The following is a 21997-nucleotide window of genomic DNA, read 5'->3' as shown; positions in this document are numbered from 1 at the left end:
GTGCATCAGCACCGTTCACGACTCAGCTAGAAGCCATCATACATTCCGCCATAAAATGTTGTCCGTGCGAAGTTCTTGGAGAAGTGAATTTCTAGCAAGTTTTTAACATGGCGGCACTTGGTCTGTCCACGGTTTTGGTCCGTCCTTTTCATGCTATGCCCGCATACAGCACGCACTGCGCAGCATTGTCAAGAGAAGGCATCTACAATTTTGTTCAATTGTCATTTACAATTGTCTTTTTCGTCCTGACCTTGTTCCTTCATCCATTCCAGGCGGCTCAGGTTGCTTGAGGTGCTAAGAATTCATTCAAAGCAGCAACGGCCAAGTTGGAAACAACATGGCACCAGTCGGGAAAAATGGATCGTGTTTACACAGTGTTCACCTTTTTGTGTTCAGTGGTGCCCCTTCTGGGGTGTGGTCTAAGCACGAGGCTACCGATTTATGGAAGCGGTCCTCTGTTCCAGAAACTCAGACAAGTAAAGTGTGTTTCCTGATTTAGAAAAAGGAGTTTCTAGTTAAAATGGGATCCTTTAGTCCGTAATGAGGGTGTTCTAGTTCATAACGGCGTCTCCTAGTTCATAACGGAGGTCTCCTAGTTTATCACGGGGCCTTCTAGTTCATAACGGAGCCCCCTATCTCATAACAGGGGCCTTTCAATTTACAACGGGATCTCCTAGTTCATAACACGGGTCTCCAAGCTCAGAGCGGGACCTTCTAGTGCATATCTGGGTTTCCTAGCTTAAAACAGTGGCCTCCAAGTTCATTAAGAGTGTCTCCTAGTTCGTTAAGGTAACCTCCCGAGCCAGCGAAGGGGCCCCTTACAACGAAATTGGGCCTCGTGATCTCGAGCATGGGCTACCCTGTCATGGAGGAGGTCTCATAATCCAGACAGCGGGGCCCTTGATGCATAAAAGTCTTCTGAGCCCGATCTGGTACCCCGTAGCTGGGTTATGGGACCTACTCGATCTAAATTTTACTAATTTGCGTGAGCCCTTGGTGGGCAAATGGGGCCCCCCCAAATGTATGCAAGGCAAAAACCTGCTCTTGCCTCCATGCCTTCCCGCAGGGGGTATGAATGTTTACTCTGCCCTCACCCTGCTATCACTTCAGATTGTTTTATGCTACTCATTCATTCTCCCTGATAAAAGCAAGGCACGTTATCTGCACGAAATCTCTGCCAACATGTGCACGTCTTCGCACCGTCCGCACCGTCCCGACAGACACGTGCTCCCACGTGGCCGCGTTTGCAGGCCGTACCGAGCTTACATGGCTTCTGCACGGTCGGTCGCCAGCCGTAGCACCGGCTTCCGGGCGGTGTACTGAAGTGCGGTGTGGTGTTGACTCTGCCCCCCGTCCCCACGCTGTTGACACCCCCCTCCGTCCCCACGGGACCTGGTCTCCGGAACCGGAAGCAGCTTACGCTCGGTGTCATATGAGTCATATCAAAACATGACCAATCCTCGTGACCCGAGCTTCGTGCAACTGCCCAAACACGGTTTTGGGGGCATACGCCCTCGCACCGGGCCGTTGTGGTCCCGATGCTGGGGTCGGATCATATGGCGGTGTTCAATCTTGCTCTAGGCCAGTAAGCCCGGGTAATACTAAAAATGCCATTGTTTTATGAAATTTATCTCTTGAGGTAAAGTCTCATTTTAGAGGCCGGAACTCAAATATTTGTTTTCAGTTAGCTGACTTTAGACGGTGTTTTAGATCTGGCACCGTCCAGCTCAGTTACTATTATAATCCCAAGAACAACGTACACTTGCATGTTTGGTCCTGGGCCAATCGCCGGTGCTAGGAAAACGGTTTTTATTGGTGTCTTACACTTCCTGCTAAGCCAAGACGAAACCTTTGAATCCAGTAAGACAACCGATGAAACCGGCCATCACCATCCGCTCGTCCTTGCACATGAAACGAAGCTTGCATTCAGATTCAAAATAGACGCGCCCACACTTTGAGAAACACCAGCGATCGCAAAACAGGTCTTACTGTAATCGCCAAGAGCAACACATCGGTAGGGCTTAGTTCCCGCCCCCTCGTTCAGTAGCGGGTAAAAGGGCCAGCCACTGAATGCTCATAACCACTTGTAAACTAAATGACGGTGTAAGCTAAATAACCACTTAATGTACATAACACTAAGCTTTTTGTGTGTATGCCTTTGTACACCATCTCGCAGGTGATTTAAGCTGCATTACGCATCAGGGCAGAAACCTTCCCGCCGTCAGCGGGAGCAATGTTTTCTTCTGTGAAGGGACACGTGACCCTTTCCATGAGGGAGGGGGGGGGGATGAACGCCTTGATGATCTTTCCGGGGGCTGAAAGGCGTGTAGGGAAGCCGTTCCGCCCAAAAGGCAAGAACACGGACTCAACGTCCTATCGCAAGGGTACCGACCTTAGTACATGATGCACGTGCAGCCCTGGGCCCCAGCTTTTTCGCTCGATTTGGGCTGCTTGCGCCCCGCTGTCCTCGTAACAGTCATGAAGGGACCAACAGAGATGAGGGGAGGAGGGGATGAGGGAATTAGGGGGTGCCTTGCGATTCTGAGATTATCCCAGATGACTGCATTTTCCTCTTTTAAAGTGAGCTGGACGTTTCGTTGTCCTTCGATAACTGAAATAAGGACTCTTTTGGGGTCGATGGCTGCTTAATTTGCACGTAACTCTCTTTCTGCCTCCCGAGAGAGTATGATGGATGTGGGGGGGGGGGGGGCAAAGCGGCCAGGCATCTGCATGTTACACTAACTTTGGGAACGGTTATCCGCCGCTGCCCGTGACAGCGTGATAGCTTTTTAGTGCCTAAGCATGAGGTGCAGGTCATTGCTTCCCACGGTATGGTTCTTCTGGACAGCCACAGGTAAATTTTGGCTGATGGCGAAATAGTTGCAAAGAAAGCAAGCCAAGGAACCTTGGCAGCAGCTCAACACGGCGCACTGGGGTGGCCAAGGTTAAGGCCAAACTTCGTTGGTCTCTACTCGCCACACCCCGTAAGAATAAACAAGTGACGGCACCGCTTTCGGCTCACTAACGACAGCCGTCTACCACGTGGTCCAGACCGGGCAATAAATGGCTTGGCTATGCTTGCTCGTCCGGGACGGCTAATAGCTTGTTTCTGTTTGACCTTCTGTGGAGGCGCATGAGCTGCAGTGAGTCCGCCGGCACGAGGCGACGGCCGGCACAGACCGTCCCGGCCGGACGCCAGCAGTGAGTCAGCGCCGTCTGGGCCCCGCCTTAGGCGCCTTGCTTGGCGGTCGTTTAGTGACGCTTCGGTCAGATTTCACTTCTGGCGTCGGGTTCTAAACAAGTTTCAAAAATAGGCGCGGTGTATGCCACGGCACATCCACCCACGTGGTGGCAGCTCCCAAAGGCAGTGAAACAATAATTGTTTCTCCAACACCGCTTGCCGGGCGAGCGCGCTGCGTGACCCAGTCGGACGACCTCAGGTGACTCGCTGCGTGCCCCAGTCGGACGACCTCAGGTGACTCGCTGCGTATCCCAGTCGGACGACCTCAGGTGACTCGCTGCGTGCCCCAGTCGGACGACCTCAGGTGACTCGCTGCGTATCCCAGTCGGACGACCTCAGGTGACTCGCTGCGTGCCCCAGTCGGACGACCTCAGGTGACTTGTGACTCAATCCTGCTGGCGCGCGCCTGGCAACCGTCGCGCCCGCGCCGCAGTGGTCGCGGCGCGTCACGTTCGCACCGTCTCGCCGTCCGATGCAGGGTGCGCGACCCTCCCGCCACGCCGAAGGTCACTGCAATCAAATTCGTTGGTCCGCGCCGCCGGCGCCCTGTCCCTGTCTCGCGCCCGGCGGGAGGGAGGAGGGGCTGACTGGCAGGTTTGCAAAGCACGTTTCCGGGTCGTGAAGTGCAGAACTGCAGGCCGGCGCACGAGCGGATTGTTCGGGCGCAGCGGCCGCGGATCCAGGCGCAGCTGGAGCGACTTGAATGGCAGCAGACGTCTGTTCCGCCGTGCCTCTGGCTGTTATTAATGGGCTTGTGCATACCTTTCTATTCATTGTGTCCACTTGTGTGCCCATCTTGCCAGTCAATACGCTCACTTGTTATGCAAACTGGCGTTTCAAATTAGCATGGGAGGGGCACGCGGCCGAGGCGCGAGAGGATCATTGCGGCACGTTTCGTTACTGCCGGTGTTGGTTTTAGGGATGGTGCCGGCCGCTATGCCACGTTGCGCGCATACGGTGACGGAAGACGGAAGAGGACCGTGTCAGCCATGCCGACCGGTGGGTTTGATGAAGTTCCCAAACGGGACCATCGGACATGAAAACTGCACCGCCCGTTCGTCCAGTTACGAGGCACGTGCTGCTGGAAGGCATAATAGGGGGGGGGGGGGGAGGGGCGTCAGAACAGCCAAGTGGAGTGGGGAAACTAAGCCCAAAAGACTGGGCGACACTAAGTCCGGTCAGAGAAGCGCCCTGAGTCCAGACAGACGGGACTTCACGAGCCCAGGAGGAGCGGCGTCCCCATGACATGGTGGAGGTGTGGCCCGAGCTTCGACGAAGAAAGCACCGATCCTACGTAGAGACCCCGATTAGAATTCTGAGTAGAGAATACTTAGTGATGGATGCTTTCAGGCCCAATGAAAGAGGCATTCTAAGCCCGGGAAAAGAGGCTACCTCAGAGTAAAAAAAGAACGTACGCATAGCCTCGGTAAATGAGCGCACGAATTCGTTAGCAGAGAGGTGCAACGAGCCGAGATAGAGAGCACCCAAGTCTGAAAAGACGAGCCTCGGTAAAGGGCACTCAAGTCTATGAAAAGACGAACCGAGGTAGAGGGCCCCTAAGCCTATGAGAAGACGAGCCGAGGTAGACGGCCCGTAAGCCTATTAGAAGACAAACCAAGGTAGAGGGCCCCTAAGCCTATGAGGAGACGAAGCGAGGTAGAGGGCCGGTAAGCATATGAGAAGACGAGCCGGGGTGGAGAGTACCGAAGCCTATGAACAGACGTTAGCCCCAAGCTCTAGCTCAGGTGCTCTCCAAGCTCTCAGGACAGGGCCCATTAAATGGGGATAGAAGAGCAGCTATACATGTAGGCAGATGGAAGCTCGTGGTATAAGGCAAACATGTCCGATAATATGAGCGGAGGGACGTCGACAAACCTAAGTAGAAAGCCACCATGAATACGTACTGGGGTTCGCCCCATTTCCCATGTAGAGAAGCGCTCAAAAGATCGGGTGGACGGGCAACCAAGGTTGGCTAAGTCTGCCTACTGTCCAGTGAAATTGAAATTCCCAATACCAAGCATTCCGATTTCTCCAAGCCCAGTAGCGATATGCTCTGAAGGCAAGGTCTCGACCAAGATCAAGGACAAGGTTCGACTCGACAAAAGAAGGAAACGGGGTGTATCCAATGCAGCCTCAGGGAGACTTGACCAAAGCTTAGGCAGAGAGGGTGCACACGAACGAGGATGCACAAGCAGCCTTGGAAAGCACTCCTGGCCATGTTGAAGAGCATCATGAGTCCAAGGAGAGAAATGTCCTAAACCCAGTCTAGTTGTGCCCTAAACCCAGGCGAAGAGGCGCCCAAGACCAGGTTAAGGCCCAGTTATGATCAGCGCAGTACGGATAGGGCAGGGAAATAGCGAAGGTTGGTGGTCGACGAACCATCACATTTGTATTCACCTGATAAAGGATATTTAGGGCTCCACTGTATTGCGTACTGACAGACCTGACATTTCTTCCTCATAGTGGCTGCAAAAACTATGTATAAAGTGTTTGAAAACTGAGTATGTTGTATTGATGGATTTCAATGTCTTTTGGTAACAAACGTTCAAAATGTTACTTCCATTGATCTCATCTGTTGGTACGTCATGTCTTTGTCTTATCATGTCTTTCTATCCGTGTAGAATGTTGTGATTGTAGGACAGACCGTAAAACCTCAGGAAGCACGTGTATGCCTTGGAACAGTTGTCTATCGACTTACCACTGCAGCCGCTGACAGCCAGCGCGCCTGACTGCCGGACCGCTTGATGAGAGGGTCAGTGCTGTCATAGCTGACCTCCTCGGACACCCCACCGCTCGGCCAAACAGTCACGGGTCGCGACCGTGCCGGTGCAGCGGCCGCGGCTCGACGGAAGTAGACTTGGCACACTGTCCGCCGGAACCGCAGCAGGTTCATGCCTCATCTCCTTGCCTGGCGCCATGCCGCGACAAAACAACATAAATATCAAGTTCATTTCATCGTGTTTTTATTGAAATCTGAACTTTTGTTCGTGATGTAGTCGTTGGCCCTACGAAAACTGTAGGAATTCTAGACCTCCTGGAGCAACGGCTATTGGGTTATACCCTTTGCCGTTTTTGAGATGTTACGCCGCAGACGTACCTTTGGCTGTCTGCACCAAACAGTCGAATGATCCGAGCCGATAAAGCTTTGATATCGCTGAACTGATGGCGAGGCAATGAAAATTTTTGTAATCAAAGCTGCATATTGTTGGCTTTGTGATCTCGTAACCTCATAATCTCCTCCTACACGGACAACCATGCGACGCATCAAAGGTGGCGTATTAACTCAAGACCAGGTGTGTTTTGTACGTAACATAACGACAGAAAATACAAGGAGATTCAAGCGTCGCAAGATGCTTTACAAATTGCATTGGAAATAGTAACTCCATACATTTCTGGGCCAGATGGAGAGATGAAGAAAATATGGCACTCGATTTGATTGGACGATTCTGAACAACAAATTGCGCGCAGTGTGTGTCACCCGAAGCCAAAATGATGATTATATTAGATATAAATTCATGCAAAATACAAATTTGTCGTTTGGTCCGTTAATTCAGTTAATTTAAGCCTGCTTTAAAAGATCTACTTTCACACATTGGAAACCCCACTGTCTAGGTAGTTTGATGGCTGCTCCCTAAGCAGCATCGCTGGTGGTAGCGAACTTAAGCGAACTGCGTTAGACAATGCTGACATGCCATTTTATGCAATATATAGGCCTGAAGTTAAGGTGGAATGAAGAAATGCATATTACGATCACTTAGAGCTTACGGGTTAACGGTGGCCAGCAATGTTACGCACTGGGCTTTTGTGGACTGGATCACCAGCTGGGTGCGGCTGGCTGCGTTACGTGCTGATATCCTGCATAAAGGTGCGTCTTTTCTTTGTACCCTTCACCGTGACAGCCCTAGAAAATGAGCACTGAACTTGGTTATTGGCTCCGACTCTTTTCGCGCAGCACAAAGGAACGCTACGGCGCTGACGAATGGCTTCCTAAAGAAGAGAAACATCGCAACAGAGGTCAGGATATGGTAACAGAGAGCCCACTTCGAACTCTCCTGCTATGTCTTGGCGTGATTTTCTGTGCCGCTGGTGCCATCACATGCACCTTTTACACGCGAAGTAGCGAAGGTATTTCGTTTACACGATACACGTTCAAACCATCCATATTACGGAATGTGCCTCGGTTGGTAAAATTGTTATCTCCTTTACTGCACTGCATGTCCATTCCCAAAATAGTGTGCTTCTTCAGGCCAGGCACTCCAGGTACTCTGACCTATCTGACATCAGTCGCCGAAGAGAGACGTGCACCATAGCGGTGTTGAGCTTTCTGCCGTCAGAGATGCAGCAACAGTTCTGATGGTACAGGACGCCCGATGCCAACCCTTTCTTCCCCGTCAGCACACAACACACGGCTGCACAATGCGGTGGGCTGCGCACTGGTGAATCCCTTGCGTGGCGTCCTCGATCACAAACGGATAGTTTTCTGCGAAATGACAATGGGCCTCTCTAGTCTCCAAAATCTGCTTCACCGTGCATAACACGCGTAACGTATCTGAAACCGGAAGTGATGTTTGCTTAGCTCCCAGTGAACTAGGATCGCTTTTGAACTGGGGTGGGGGCGAAAATTTCCGTGTTACAAGAGCTGGAACTCATGAGTCAGTGAGAGATGCTCAAAGACATATATTTCAAACAAACAAAGACATATATTTCAAGTCGGCATGGATGTAATATCAGAGACATGACAAAAATGTTTTTTGACATCTTAGGTGATTACAGTCAAACAGAATGTATTAAGTAATAGTGATTTCATAATAGTGTAATAAGAAAAAAAAACAACTATGCAACAGCAACGTGTTGATGTTGCACTTTGCACTTCTCTTCCACGGAATTTTTAACACAGAACAAGGCAAAGGGATTCAACAACAAAAGCAACAACAAAATTCAACAAATATAGTGTTCAAAGAAAAAACTCGGACTTCTGTATATTAGCACATCACCGAACCAAACACCGCAGCCATGACTCTGGCTTCTGTCAACATAGGGTCAGGAAATATAAATATCATGTCAGTGATGCTTGCAAAATACCAATGCTGAGTTTCATGGAAGTAGCCTAACTAATCGTAACCTAAAGAAGCCTGAACTTATCTCATCCTGTCTGACCTATTTGTACCACAGCAGCATTTGTGAGTCACTGAGTCTTGCAAAATTGCTGCTGTCACTTGTTTTGTAATTAACCAACATGGCCTAACTCAGAGAAGCCCATGTGTCGAAAATCATGTCAACTCACCGCACCCACTACTTGCCAGCAGCACTTGTCATACAACATAACCAAGCTTATTTTTTGTTGATTTCAACTTGCATTTTCGGGTCAATTGATTTGTGTCAGCTTGTTGACACCAGTTATCAACACACAAGTCGAAAGCCCGTCAAATCGCTTTGAACAGCTTATTCTGACTGTCCTAGCCAGCCTCTGTCAAGGGCGGTGGTGAGTATGTTCTGACGGGGATGTTAATCGGGATATGATCGGGAAGGAAGGAAACATGAAGTTGTAGCACACTTCTAAGGGACCAAGAAAAACAAAAGTGATTAAATAGATACAGAGACTTGAAGTGGTTTGGTCAAATGTTGTCATCAACTAACTTGACTAAAAATCTGTGAACCTGAGTGCTCAGATTCACTCCTACATTTCAGGAGTGATGCGAGTTAGTGGTTAATTTACCTGATAAGTATATTGGCATCGTGGTAGAGCAAACCACGACATGAACCAGGAAATACAAAAGGAGGATAAGAAGGAGGAAATGCAAAAATGTATAGGTTTTCCATACTACGTACCGGGAATGGTGACTGAGACAATATCCGACCTCAGCGAACAGTTCGCGAAAGCCGCCACACCTACGTATGCGAAGCAGTTCCACAGATTTTCGCCTGCGAACCTAAAAACCGTACTCGTCCGTGAAGCATCCACAAACCAGGCATGGGATGACAACATCTCATCAAAGGGAGGCTGGATGATTCAACGGCCGAGATCGCCGGTGACTGAGCTTTCACATGTTAGTAAAACACAAACATGAGTACTTAAACACAAACACGAGTGGCTTGCGGCTGAGAACTCTGTCCAATAGCTTTTGAAGCACGCTCTTGAACGTCAGGATATGTTTGTCCAGGCGACGCTTTGGATCCCCTTGAGGCGATGACACACTGATGATGCGATTTTTTTCATACTGAGCTGCACCATCTTGCGTGAAATGAAGCATCAATTCCAGTGAAATTGCCCGCCATTTTCGGTGTGAGCTGCATTAGTGCTGCGTGTGCCATGCCGACATTGTGTTTTGTTCAATCAGAGGTACACTGATAAATCAGGAAAGAATATGCCAGGTTCTGGAATATATTCTGCGCCGCCCAACTTAATCTTTTTATATCAACCGACTGCATGCAGCAAAATAGATTAATTTCCCTTTGAGTTCTAACAATGATGTAGACAGGCCAGGAACCCCAACCATTGTGTTGGATGTCTCTCAAATCGATCATGCCATGGGATGTTGTTGACGGCATCTCTATGTCTCCACCCAGTCCGGAGATATATGAAGGTAGCCTTCCCAACCCCATCTGTACACGTTTCTGTGATACTTAAAAAAACGTGTGTAAGGGAAACTTGTGTTTGTTTCTCTATAGTTAGAAACGCATGCAACTACACTAGGCTTGACTAGCAAACGCAATTGCGATACGTCATTTGTCAAGGTAGGTCATGTAAGAATGGGTTACAAGTTAACGAAGCAAAAAGTTGCACAAAGGAAAACTTCACGTAGCCAAGGGTTTCCTGGCGTCATGGTGATTTCAGCGATGTTAAAGATTTATCGACTCGTATGATTCGACTACGGGGTTTGGACAGTCAAAGATACGTCTGCAGGGTGACCTATCGAAAATGAGCGAGGCGTTAACTCGATAGCCGTTGCCTGGGGGGGGGGGAGACTTCACACAGCTGTTTTTAGAGCCTGATGCCCAGTGAACCAGTCATCATCTTTGTAAAAACATGAGGGTGTAAGTTGAGATTTGTTTGGTTATTTTATCGCGCAATGCCCGCCTTACCAGGGCGGTGGGCCAAGTGAAGTGTCAGCCATCCTGGCGTAGGACAGGGCGGCTTCGCGGTGGTGAAGTGGTGGTGAAGCTGCTGGAAGCGCTGCCAGACGTAAAAATCTAACGTTAATAACTCCACATCGACCACTTCTTGATGTCTGCAGCGTCAGCGGATCACCTGGCCTGAGTCAATCGGCGCGACAGGTCCAGAGAGAGCTATCCGCTTACAGCGGTCGTTCGGTATCGTTTATTGATTTCCCAACATATTATATCTTTATCAGTTAGCCGATATATAGAACGTCAGGAAGGTGACTTGTAACCTGATGAAGAGGGCCAGGCTGTGCCTAAACTGCCATAATTAATGAAAATATAGATATACAGTTCAAATACACACAACCATAAAACACTATTTCACCCTTTACATTTGTTGAGAAGATGAACAAGGTGCCAGAAGGATATCTGTAAAACGCATGCACCCTCTTATGCACTGGGTACTATGAATCGCATGCTAGTTTCCTCGGAACGAGTGGGAGAGCTTCAAGCTCACTTCCATTGTCAGCAATACGAAGCCCCCTTCGCCCCCCCCCCCCCCCAGGTTAATTGCTTACTGAATATCAACTTCATGCAACTACCCGCATTGTCTGTGCATGGGCATGTATGGATGGATTCCCGGAAGCCCAAAGAGATGTCCCGAAGCCCAAATAAAGAAGAGCTGCATGCCTTTATAGGCGACGGCCCAAACTTACAGATTAAAGAACTTTGTGTCTTTAATCTGTGAGTGATCCAAATCAAAATCCAACTAAGCTACTGGGGCGGACTGCTAGAACCACCAGAACGGTTCAAAGATCATTGTTTCCGGCCTTCGTAAAAACACATACATGTTCCCATCATAAGCACTCATGCTGGTTGATGGCTACGAAAAATTCGACGCCAACACACCCTACCAGTGGAAGACCAAGAATACATTCCTGTCAAGACATCGTGCCTGCAACTCAATTCAGACCTCAGATACAGTCCGAACCACGAACAGAGAAAACTGGGAGATGCTTGTGTGGCAAAGACGCTGTAGGTAATTTTCTTCCCCACTGCCGTGCTCCGAAGAGGTTCAGGCGAGAGGTATTGCTTTAGTAGAATGTCCGACCGGGTCGATTGCTTGTATTCAACTTTCGGGTCAGTGGCCAGCTGATCGGGTACCGACAGCTAAACATACCAGCTGATCGAGTACCGGCAACTAAACATGCCAGCTGATCGAGTACCAGCAGCTAAACGCGCCAGCTGATCGAGTACCGGCAGCTCAACATCAAGTCAATCTTTGAACCAGCCGAGGTCTAATGACATGGGCTACTTTTGGGTGCAGAATAGAAATACATCCCACATTTTGAAATTACCGACCGATATGCCGAAAGTTGCAACGAGATCCCAGGGATAAACCAGATTTCCCAAGAGATTGACAAATGTCCCCAAGATATTGGCAAATGTCCCCAAACCCCTGGCTACTATCCGGATGGTTGCTCGAGTAGCATTTCGCTGCCCTGTAAACTTAGCGAAGATGGGGAAAATCCACGCTCAAAATTCACAACATTTAAAATGATGAGTAATGATCTGTCGCTATGATCACCATTTAGCTCCTTCGAGGTTGATTCTATTCTGCTATTTTTCACCGATCTGGTGACTTTCTGGGTGGCATCAGCGTATGCTGCCCTATGGTATGCGTGTTTAAGAACAATTACAAATAGAACGCATGTTATTAATTGTAAACGCTCGTAAAAGCTGAAACCGTTGAGCTCGGGGGAGAAAAGTTCGAAGAGTGCATTTTTGGATCCCAAATCCACGGCCCGAGTCCGTGCGCGTGCGGATTTTTTCGCCGGTTTCACACCTCCCCACGGCGGGCTGGTCTCTTTCTGCGACGCTGACCGACGCCTCGAGTCGCACCCTCCTGCAGTCACGGCACCCACGTGACAACTATGACCTCGTCAACAATATGCAGACTGACATCAAGGCTGTCTGAAATAACTCTGACCACGCGGAGACCACGCCATCGATGCACCGCAGCTTGATATGCAAACATCGCTCTGGAATGCTGCTCTGAGGTGGCTCAACGGGTGGAAGACGACACTGTACGCCCGACGATGATGGCTCATCGCTTTTCAGCACCACTGATGGAACCCTGTGCGGACCATTGGCGGCCAGCGTTGATTCGCTTTGATCGCTGATAGTCTTAAGTGATGCGGGCATTCTGCCTCGTCGCGCCATGCCGCACGTTTGATTTGGCAGTAGCCTGCCGGGCTATCATCGCATCACCGTGCCGCCGCTGGGTGCAGGCGGGCATGGAGGTGCTGGAGACAGCGGGAATTAGCATGAGTCTCGGCCACGGTCCCGATATTGCATGCAGCGCGTGGAGCGAGAACCCACCAGTCACCAGAGACGAGAGCCGAGTCATGCAAGCCGGCCACGAGCCCATTGGTGTCAGCTGAGCTGTCGGCAGTTTAATGCATGCCCCCGAGTGCGCCCCATTTATCTGTCGCCGCCGTCTGGTGCGGAGGTGCGGATATCTTACGGAGCCAGTCACGCTGCGACGTCTGGGTGTCGGAGCCCCCGGGGCGGCAGAACCGGACCCGGCAGGATGCGGGACCTGTCGTATGCTGACGAGCGTATCTTTATGGCTGATGGGATGACTGAGGTGAGGCATTATTATCGCGGACGGAATAGCTGTTCCGGCTATCGTCTTCGGCCGGTGTGTTAGTATGTGCACAACGCTTCGGCCAGTTAATTTTATCGACCGTCTTCAGATTTTATTGAGTCCTTAAAAGGACTTGATGCTATTTGACTTTCGGCCATGTGAGCGTCACAAACCCGAACTTTCCTGTTGGAACTGCTGGAATTTCGACTAAGGCCTTTTGGTTACAAGTTCAGCGCTCCACCACTGGGCTAACCGGGCATGGTTCGTAATCAGGAGACCACACTTCAAATCCCAGTAATTCTAAGAAAAAAGGTTGCGGCTCATGCATGACCGAAAGCCAAACACCATCCAGCTCTTCTCAGGATTCAGCTACACCTGACGGCGAATGGAGAAATGACTGGCCGAAACGTCATGTGTATACCGGCACACCAGACCGGTACGGTAAACCACACGATTATTCTATCCGACTGCGCCTTCCTTGCATCATGCATGTTTGTCTGAGGACGGAAGAGCCCGAAGGGTGGGGGACAGTGGGAGCAGCTCCCTCCCCCCCCCCCCCCCACCCAACTTGAAAGCTGGGGACGGCGTCCCCGCAACTCGAAGGGCCCGTGGTAGGCTCATTGTGGTGTGTTAAGGGCCCATTCTGAACTGTGAAGCCCGTAAAAGCCCATTCTGACCTGTCGAGGTCTCGTAACTTATTTTGGGTCCATTCTGACCAATGGAGGGCACTTCTGAGCCTGTAGAGGGCTCACTCTGGCTTGAAGAAAGCCCATTATTGACTTGGAGGTCCCATTCCGGCCTGTAGAGGCACATTCTCATCTATAGACGGTCCATTATTGACTGGAGGGCCCATTGGACCTGTGGAGGACCCATTCTGCCCCTTAGAGGACCCCTTCTGGCTTGCAGAGGTCCCGTTATGGGCTGTAGAGGGTCCATATTTGATTGTTGAGGGCCCATTCTAGACTGCAGTGGGACCGTGGTGGCTGTAAGGGATTCATTTTTGACTTCGAGGGCTTAATCTGGATTGCGCATGGCTCATTTTGACCCTGTAGAGGGGCCCATTCATGTTCATAAAGGGCCTACCATTGAATAAAATTGCCATTATCCTGACCTGTAAATTACCCATTCTGATCTTAAAAGGCCATTATTGACTGCGGAGGGGCAATTATGGTCTCCAGAGGGCCTATTTTGGCCTGTATTCTGAACTGCAGAAGGCCTTTTACGACCGTAGCGGGTGCATTCTGTCATGTACAGGAGTCATTGGGGCTTGTGGAGGACCCATTGCCAGCCATTACCATACCAAACATTACCATACCATTACCATACCAGCCATTACCATGCCACTTTATACCAGCCATTTTGGCCTGCAGAGAAACCATGTTTTGCTGTGGAGGGCCCATTGTGGCTTGAAGAGGGCCCATTCTGACAGGTGGAGGACCCATTATTGACTTTGGGGAGCCAATTCTGGCCTGTAGAGGGCCCATGCTGACCTGCAAAGGGGCTCATTTAGGCCTGTAGAGGGCCCATTCTGGCCTGTAAAGAGTCCATTCTGGCTTAACGGGGGTCCATTCTGTCCGGCAGAGGCCGCATTCTGACCTGTAGTGGGCCATTCTAGCCTGAAAGAAAGGGGCCCATTACTGAATGAGGAGGGCCATTTTCTCCCGCAGCGAGCCAGTTCTGGTCCTATGGGACACATTTTGGCCTGTAGAGCGCACATTATTGACTACAAAGGACCCGTTCGAGCTGTAAGGCCCACTTTCTTATCTTGAGGGTGCATTTTGGAATTTTGGGGTTTGCCTCTCCCTGACTTGAACGTAGTTCCGCGCCCCTGTGTTCATCCAAATAAACCACATTTGAGGCATTTCGATCGTATTTTAGTGTCTAGGTCAAGTGAGATCTAGCAGTGCTTCAAAGTAGACCTATATTTAATATTGATGTAGACCCCTAGACTAGACTACGTACTGACTATACTTTTTATTTTCTGCCTCCTGTTTTGAGCTCTGGGCATAAACCATCCCCTTCGGAACTATGCCTATGTATCGTATTACTTTGTTCTGATCCCTTCATCAGGGATTTCCTGGTCCTTTTCTGGCCGTTAACTCAGGCATGACTTAACTGCTATCTTGTCAATCTCAGTAATACTCCGACTAATATGCCATTTCACCCAAATGCGGCTTACGCTTGTTATCGCCTCTGACCTACGCATGACTGGAACCTATTCTGCCGTCTGCATCAGTCAACATCTGACCTTGTTCCGAACTGCATTCATGGCACTCCAATTGTGCTCGCATTCCTCCCAGCCATGATCCAACGTCGGTCGGAACTGATTTCGTTGTGACCTCTAATACACGTACACCTGATCTCGTCCTGACATGGGACCAACGTCATGACCTGACCCTGTTCTGACCTGTCACCTGCATATGATCCGGTTGTCTTCTGCAATGACCAGGAATCCAGGTGTGACCGATCGTACCTTTACCAGCCTGACTTCTGCCCGATCCTTGACCCAGGCATCTCCAGACCACTTGTGGCATCTCACCCTTGTATGTTGTGACCTCTGACCCAGGTATGAGCCACAACAGCAGCCGGGTGCTGTTCAGACCGGGTGAGCTGGCGTCGGAAGCTGTGCGCCAGTTTGCTGAGCACGGCAGCTCGGCCGGCCTGGAGGTCATCGCTCAAGGTCACAGCGGCGTCCTTGACCAGTTCACTGCGCCACCTGTGAAGCAGGGCGAAGGCAGCGCGCATGCGCGGATTTTCGTGGATGGAATCCACTCCCAGGTGAGGCACGCTCTTTGCTGCAGCTGTGAGCAATCATGCCCGTTGATTATTATGACAGGACCCGTTCACTGTCACGACGTCTGGCGCGCCGTGGAAAATCCGCCGTAATTAATTGCGAGCGGTTTGGGGTGCGACTCGATTGCAGTTATCATGTCCAGTCAACAAGACGCTTCCACCGCGGTTGCTAGGAGGCAGAGAGTTGCCGTTTTCACCCCAAGCTGTGGTCCCGGCAGACAGGCTTGGGTTTACGTCAACAAACCCACGCGGCACTGTCAAGGTCGGTGGTGCGTCATCTTTTACGACGCTGAGACGCTCCATGACCAGATCAGACGACGCTCAGGACCGTAATGATATACACTGTTTCGGCGGGTATGCACGTTGACAATACCAGCCGGGCGTACGTCATCGACCGGAGTTCAGCATACCCCCCGGGAGGTTCTGACTCCGCTCAAGTTAGATTTGTCCTTAGATTAGATTAGGCCAACATCAGATTGCATCGTGGCTGGGTGACTGGTCACAAGTGCGGGGTGAGTCCACCAGTTCCAGCTGGCAATCGTGTTTACCTTTGAGGCGACCAGTGGGGCGTGGGACAAGATAGGCTCTAAATAGACTGGAAGGCTATCAGCCATCGTCACCTAAAGACACTAAAATATAAACGAATGCGGCCAGGTACCTGCGAAAACCCGTACAAATCGCTCCCATGAATGCATTGAAAAGTCCTTCTTTCATGAAACTTTGGCTGGATGAAGTTCAGTGGTGCGACGTTGACCAGACGATTCAGATATCGCGGTACTCAGATATTGTTTTGTCATGGGCTTGTCACCACTTGGCAGCCTCAGTCAATGTCACAAACCCAGCGTCATCACGCGACTGCTGCACTCCCTAGAGAATCTGTCACCGGCCCAGCGGCATCTTCACCGCAGGACTGGCGGTGCCCAGCGCAGCATGTTGTCTTCTCACGCCTGCTGCACGCCCGAGAGAGGCTGGCACCGGCCTCGCTGTCCGCGGCTCTCCTCTCAGACCTCTCGGCGCAAGCCTGGGAACTCCCCGATATGATGGTACCCATGACCCTCCGAAAAACTACTTCGCATTTCATCGTCCGCATCTGCGCTTCATCTGTGCTTGATCTCAGAGGCCGCAAATAAACAACAAAACAGAAAATGAAGACAGCTGGACGACTCAAATGATGATCATGGCACCAATAGTTTCCTCGCAAGCCAAACTTGCTTGGTATGACAGCTACCGGCAGTGGGGCTTCGATACTCTTTCTGAAAATAAATGGGTATGTCGTATCATGCACGCCAAAGGACATTTCGATACTGGTGATGTTTATGTGACCTGAGAGGTAACTTATCTGATCAAGGCGCAAAAACCTATATATTTACTGAATCAAAAGAAAGTAAAGCTGGCGTTGGTGCCTACGGAAACATTTGTTACCTAGTTGAAAAGTTTTACTTGCGGTACAATTTCAAGCCATTTTCGTCACGATCAGTTTTAGGTCACTGGGAAAATCCAGATCCACGTCACCAATTGACCTGGAAACAAGAACCCCGATCTATTTAAAAAGCTTAGGCCAGCAGACAACACGCTGGTTTCCACCCAATCATCTGTCTGTTTCATCTCAGAAGTTAGTGGGGAAAGCGGGGCTGTCATGTCCCCCTCGCCAGGGCAGGGTGGGGAAGCGGGGCTGTCATGTCCCCCTCGCCAGGGCAGGGTGGGGAAGCGGTACCGTCATGTCCCCTCGCCAGGGCAGGGTGGGGAAGCGGGGCTGTCATGTCCCCCTCGCCAGGGCAGGGTGGGGAAGCGGGGCTGTCATGTCCCCCTCGCCAGGGCAGGGTGGGGAAGCGGGGCTGTCATGTCCCCCTCGCCAGGGCAGGGTGGGGCAAGCGGGGCTGTCATGTCCCCCTCGTCGGGGCAGGGTGGGGCAAGCGGGGGCTGTCATGGCCCCCTCGCCAGGGCAGGGTGGGGCAAGCGGGGCTGTCATGTCCCCCTCGCCAGGGCAGGGTGGGGCAAGCGGGGCTGTCATGTCCCCCTCGCCAGGGCAGGGTGGGGCAAGCGGGGCTGTCATGTCCCCCTCGCCAGGGCAGGGTGGGGAAGCGGGGCTGTCATGTCCCCCTCGCCAGGGCAGGGTGTAAGAGTGAATTCGTCGGGCGAGCCTTGATCGGCCGGAGCTTGACGACGTTAACCTTCTCCCTGAGCGCGGCTATCTGAGAATATCCCTTCGGCATGGTATATTCGGCATGAGAATACCTCCCCGGCATATCGCGTAATCACACCGAAACTTTCAGTAGCCTTTGGAGCATTCCTACGCGTGTTTATAAACTGAAATGTATTTCTAACTTTGATGGTTTCGGAGCAGCGGCGGTTTTTAGGGAGCGCTGCGTGGCGACCTGCGGCCGGCGAGGATGGCGGCGGCAGCCGACGACTCCACGGACCGCGCGCAGCGGGCCGATACGGTTGCATTATTGGAGCCATACACCATAAGCATATACTCGAAACGCAGACAAATAGATATCATCGTGCTCAGAATCGAACAACTAACAGGCTAGTGTAGGTTCTGTGTAGATACAAGGTGTAATTCTGTAGGTATTCGTATGCAAAATTTGAAAACTAGTTTTTAAGGAAAGATATGGACTTTGACCTGGCATAATGTGGCCAATTTTTGACTCAGCAAAAAACCTAATCGCAAGATTTCGTTGAGGTGACGTCATTGGTGTTTTCCGCCAAGTTCTATCTTTCTTAGTTTGCAAACGGCGGGGACATCGACCTCCCTATCAATCTGCGTTATGAAAAACGGCGAATCAGGGCGAGGGTCAAACCAGTGCATCCTGGTGTATTAAAGGTTAATAAATGCCAAGATGACAGCTTTATAAACTCATATTATGGAAAATCGCAGAGCCCATGGCTTTTTACATCACTCGTGTTTCCTGCTATTACCCGCAGGTGTCCTTGATGTCGAAGATCGTGCCCTCTCCAGACTGGTTTGTGGGAATCGACAGCGTCGATCTCTGCGACGGGGGTCGCTGGATCGACTCCCTGGACGTGAAGGTATGTGTGATGATTCCGAATAGGACTTATTGCGGAAATTGGCAATAATGCAAACTAGCCAGCATCTTCTGCCGTTTTCTCAAAGGCCCATATGCATGAAACGTTTTGAAACGTAATATAACAAACTTCGTTGATGCCGCGCTCTGTGTAAATTTAGATACGCAAGTAGCGGACAAGACCAATACCGATACCGCAGTGGGGATAATACAGTGTTTAACCGGCGTACGCATCGGGAACGGCAGCCGCGAATTCCTGCACGGACCCGCTTTGGTAAGCCCATTTGTATCCGGAGGAGCCACAAGAAAACGCGGACCATTTTACGTCCGACAAATGTGGCGCTACCGCTTTCACGACCGTCTCGTCTCGTAGACACTCTCACAACAAACATCAGGGATCACTCATCGGTATCTGCGACGATAGCCAAGGCCGCAAACGTAAGCACAACACATCTCATATGACATTGTTGATAGCCCCTGCAGCAACAAAGGCCAGCTATCCAAAGAGTGGCCCCGAGCGCACCGGGCAGGCACAGACAGCCACCGTCTCTGGTGCACCGGGCAGACTCCGACAGCTACCGTCTCTGGTGCACCGGGCAACTCCGACAGCCACCGTCTCTGGTGCACCGGGCAGGCTCCGACAGCCATCGTCTCTGGTGTACCGGGCAGGCTCCGACAGCCATCGTCTCTGGTGTACCGGGCAGGCTCCGACAAGCCATCGTCCCTGATGTAGGGCAGGCTCCGAAGCCATCGTCTCTGGTGTACCGGGCAGGCTCCGAAAGCCATCGTCCCTGTGTACCGGCAGGCTCCGACAGCCATCGTCTCTGGTGTACCGGCAGGCTCGACAGCCATCGTCCCTGATGTACCGGGCAGGCTCGACGCCATCGTCCCTGATGTAAGGGCAGGTCTCCGACAGCCATCGTTTCTGGTGTACCGGGCAGGCTCCGACAGCCACCGTCCCTGGTGTACCGGGCAGGCTCCGACAGACATCGCCTCTGGTGCACCGGGAGGCTTCCGACAGCCACCGTCTTGGTGCACCGGGCAGGCTCCGACAGACCACCGTCTTGGGGCACCGGGAAGGGACAGACAGGCTTTGGGGGGCACCGCTCAGATAAGACACCGTCGGTGGCTTGAACAGGGCAGGCTCCGACAGCCACCGTCTTTGGTGCACCAGGCAGGATCCGGCAGCCACCGTCTCGGGTGCACCGGGCAGGCTCCGACAGCCAACGTCTTGGGTGACGCCAGCGAGATGACCGTGGCCGCGCCTCCCGATCGCCGACAGACTCGTGATCGAACGCGACATTTGTGCTCCGTGCTCGGTCGGTGGTCGCCCTCCGCTCCCGAGCGCGGGGCGAAGGCGGAGGGCTGGGGTCACCGGCTGAGTTCAGACGTGCCCAATCGGCAATCCTGTGGGGGCGCAGTGGGAGCGTTCAAAGCACAGCATGGACGCGGGTTTACGGTCTGCACTGCTCCGCACTGTGGCAGGTGACGGACGCCATTCCTGCGGAGTAATGGCCAGGCTATTGTTTGGTGACTGTAAAAACAGGCCACTCGGCAAGGTCCTGCGACCGTTAAAGTTCAGTGCGCACTTCGCCACGCTCGATCGGGTACGGCGCTTGGCGGCCTCCCACTCTCGGGGCCTAAACTAAGCGTCACACGACCTTCGCATTGAATGTTGCACCCATGGCGCTTGCAAGCCAGTGTTTATTGTTGAAGGACCCTTTTAACGGTTTGCTAGCTATTAGCAACTTAACACGTTTGCGGTGTTTTATGATTTGATACCGTGAGACCTAATGCGCAAACGCAGAACGACGAATTGCCGCGTGATGGGAAAACGAAAATGCTATTATAGCAACGTTTACCAGCTATTTTCACATTTCTGCCGACAAACGATGAGTTTCTTGGCTATTTGGCTAGTTTCTTGGCTATTATCCTGTTTCCTTGCATTTTATAATTATGTGTTCGTGGCATGCGGCGGGACCAAGTTATGCAGCTGTTGAATACATACGTTCGTGGAAAGTGCTACTAGACCTCTTCCCGCTAGCATTTATTCGACAGGTACCTAATGTGCTCCCGCCGTATTCTACATGCACTCATTCTGAAATACACGAACAGCACTATAAAATGAGGCGAGTGTAATAATTTTTAGACGGTATAACAAAATCACTGGTAAATTGTCTTCTGAAAGCGTTGTCGTTTCGTCATCATGCACTATTCGCCGTTTTGCGTTAATGCATTTGTTCTCCTGAGACCGTATCATCAAATACCACAAACACCAGACGACAAATAGATGCGAAACGATGAGGCGAGGACCTCAGGAGCGGAAAACTACGGCTGTTTTGATAGCTTTCACGACAAATCGTGCACCTGCGTCTGCTTATGTCATTTCTGGACTTTTCAGATTTGGTACCAAATTACGTAACTTTCCAGTAATGCTTGCATGAAAATGACTGCTATGTCCCAGTTTTGGTTACTAATATCATACACGGAGCAGCATCAGGTCACCAACAGAGGTCATACGGGATGGACTGTTTTAAGTTGCATTTATAACCGTTGGGCCAAGCTGATTTGCGCCACCGTTTCGTGGTAAATAGGCCTTATTAATTTGTATTCTTACCAACCAATGCGCATCGCAAGATGTGCGTCGAGGTCATGCAGGTGCAATAGATAGCTTTACATCACGTGCAATAGGCTGAACTCGCCTTGCCCTGACTTGGCGTTGACCCGGCCTAGCCGTAACCTGTGAACTGTGTCATTATACACGATTCTGTTGCGCAAAACAAAGCTTCCTTCTTCGGTGTTCCTTTTTTGGCTCATGTTTAGCTGTTATTTGTCCCAGCTGCAAACCTGTATGAAGAGGATTTTGAGGTCGTTGGCGGTTTTTTGGACATTCCGCTGCGACCTGTGACGGCTCGATTCATGTGACGGACGCCAGTTTTACCATTTCTGGTTGGCATCTGCGGACCTGTTCGCAAGGTACCGCAGATGGCTCTGGGGTGAGCAATGACAGTAACATTAAGGCAGGCAGGGGTAAAACCTATGGCTTGTCGGCAGGGCTATGAAAGCAGCCGTATTTTTTCACTCCGAATGCGGTCTTGGTATATCATCATATACCTGCTTGTCATCTCAAGTTTGCGGTGCTCCATGGTTTGATATCATGGAACAAGCGTAAAATGACGAAAT

The 21997-nt window shown here is 51.1% G+C and overlaps 1 protein-coding gene across 1 annotated transcript in view; it reads left to right on the top strand.

The window, feature by feature from the left end:
- Positions 1–21997, top strand: part of LOC119112097 (spondin-1) — a 33051-nt gene that overhangs the window by 6022 nt on the left and 5032 nt on the right. The window contains exons 2-3 of the mRNA XM_037236105.1: positions 15559–15770; positions 18714–18818. Coding sequence (XP_037092000.1) covers positions 15559–15770; positions 18714–18818 — 317 coding nt within the window. The remainder of the gene's footprint in view (positions 1–15558; positions 15771–18713; positions 18819–21997) is intronic.

Source organism: Pollicipes pollicipes, unplaced genomic scaffold (assembly GCF_011947565.3).
Source record: "Pollicipes pollicipes isolate AB1234 unplaced genomic scaffold, Ppol_2.1 Scaffold_7261;HRSCAF=8764_pilon_pilon_pilon, whole genome shotgun sequence".
Taxonomy (NCBI): Eukaryota; Metazoa; Arthropoda; class Thecostraca; order Pollicipedomorpha; family Pollicipedidae; genus Pollicipes; species Pollicipes pollicipes.
Note: the sequence above shows the minus strand (reverse complement) of the source record. Positions and strands in the feature narration are given on the sequence as shown.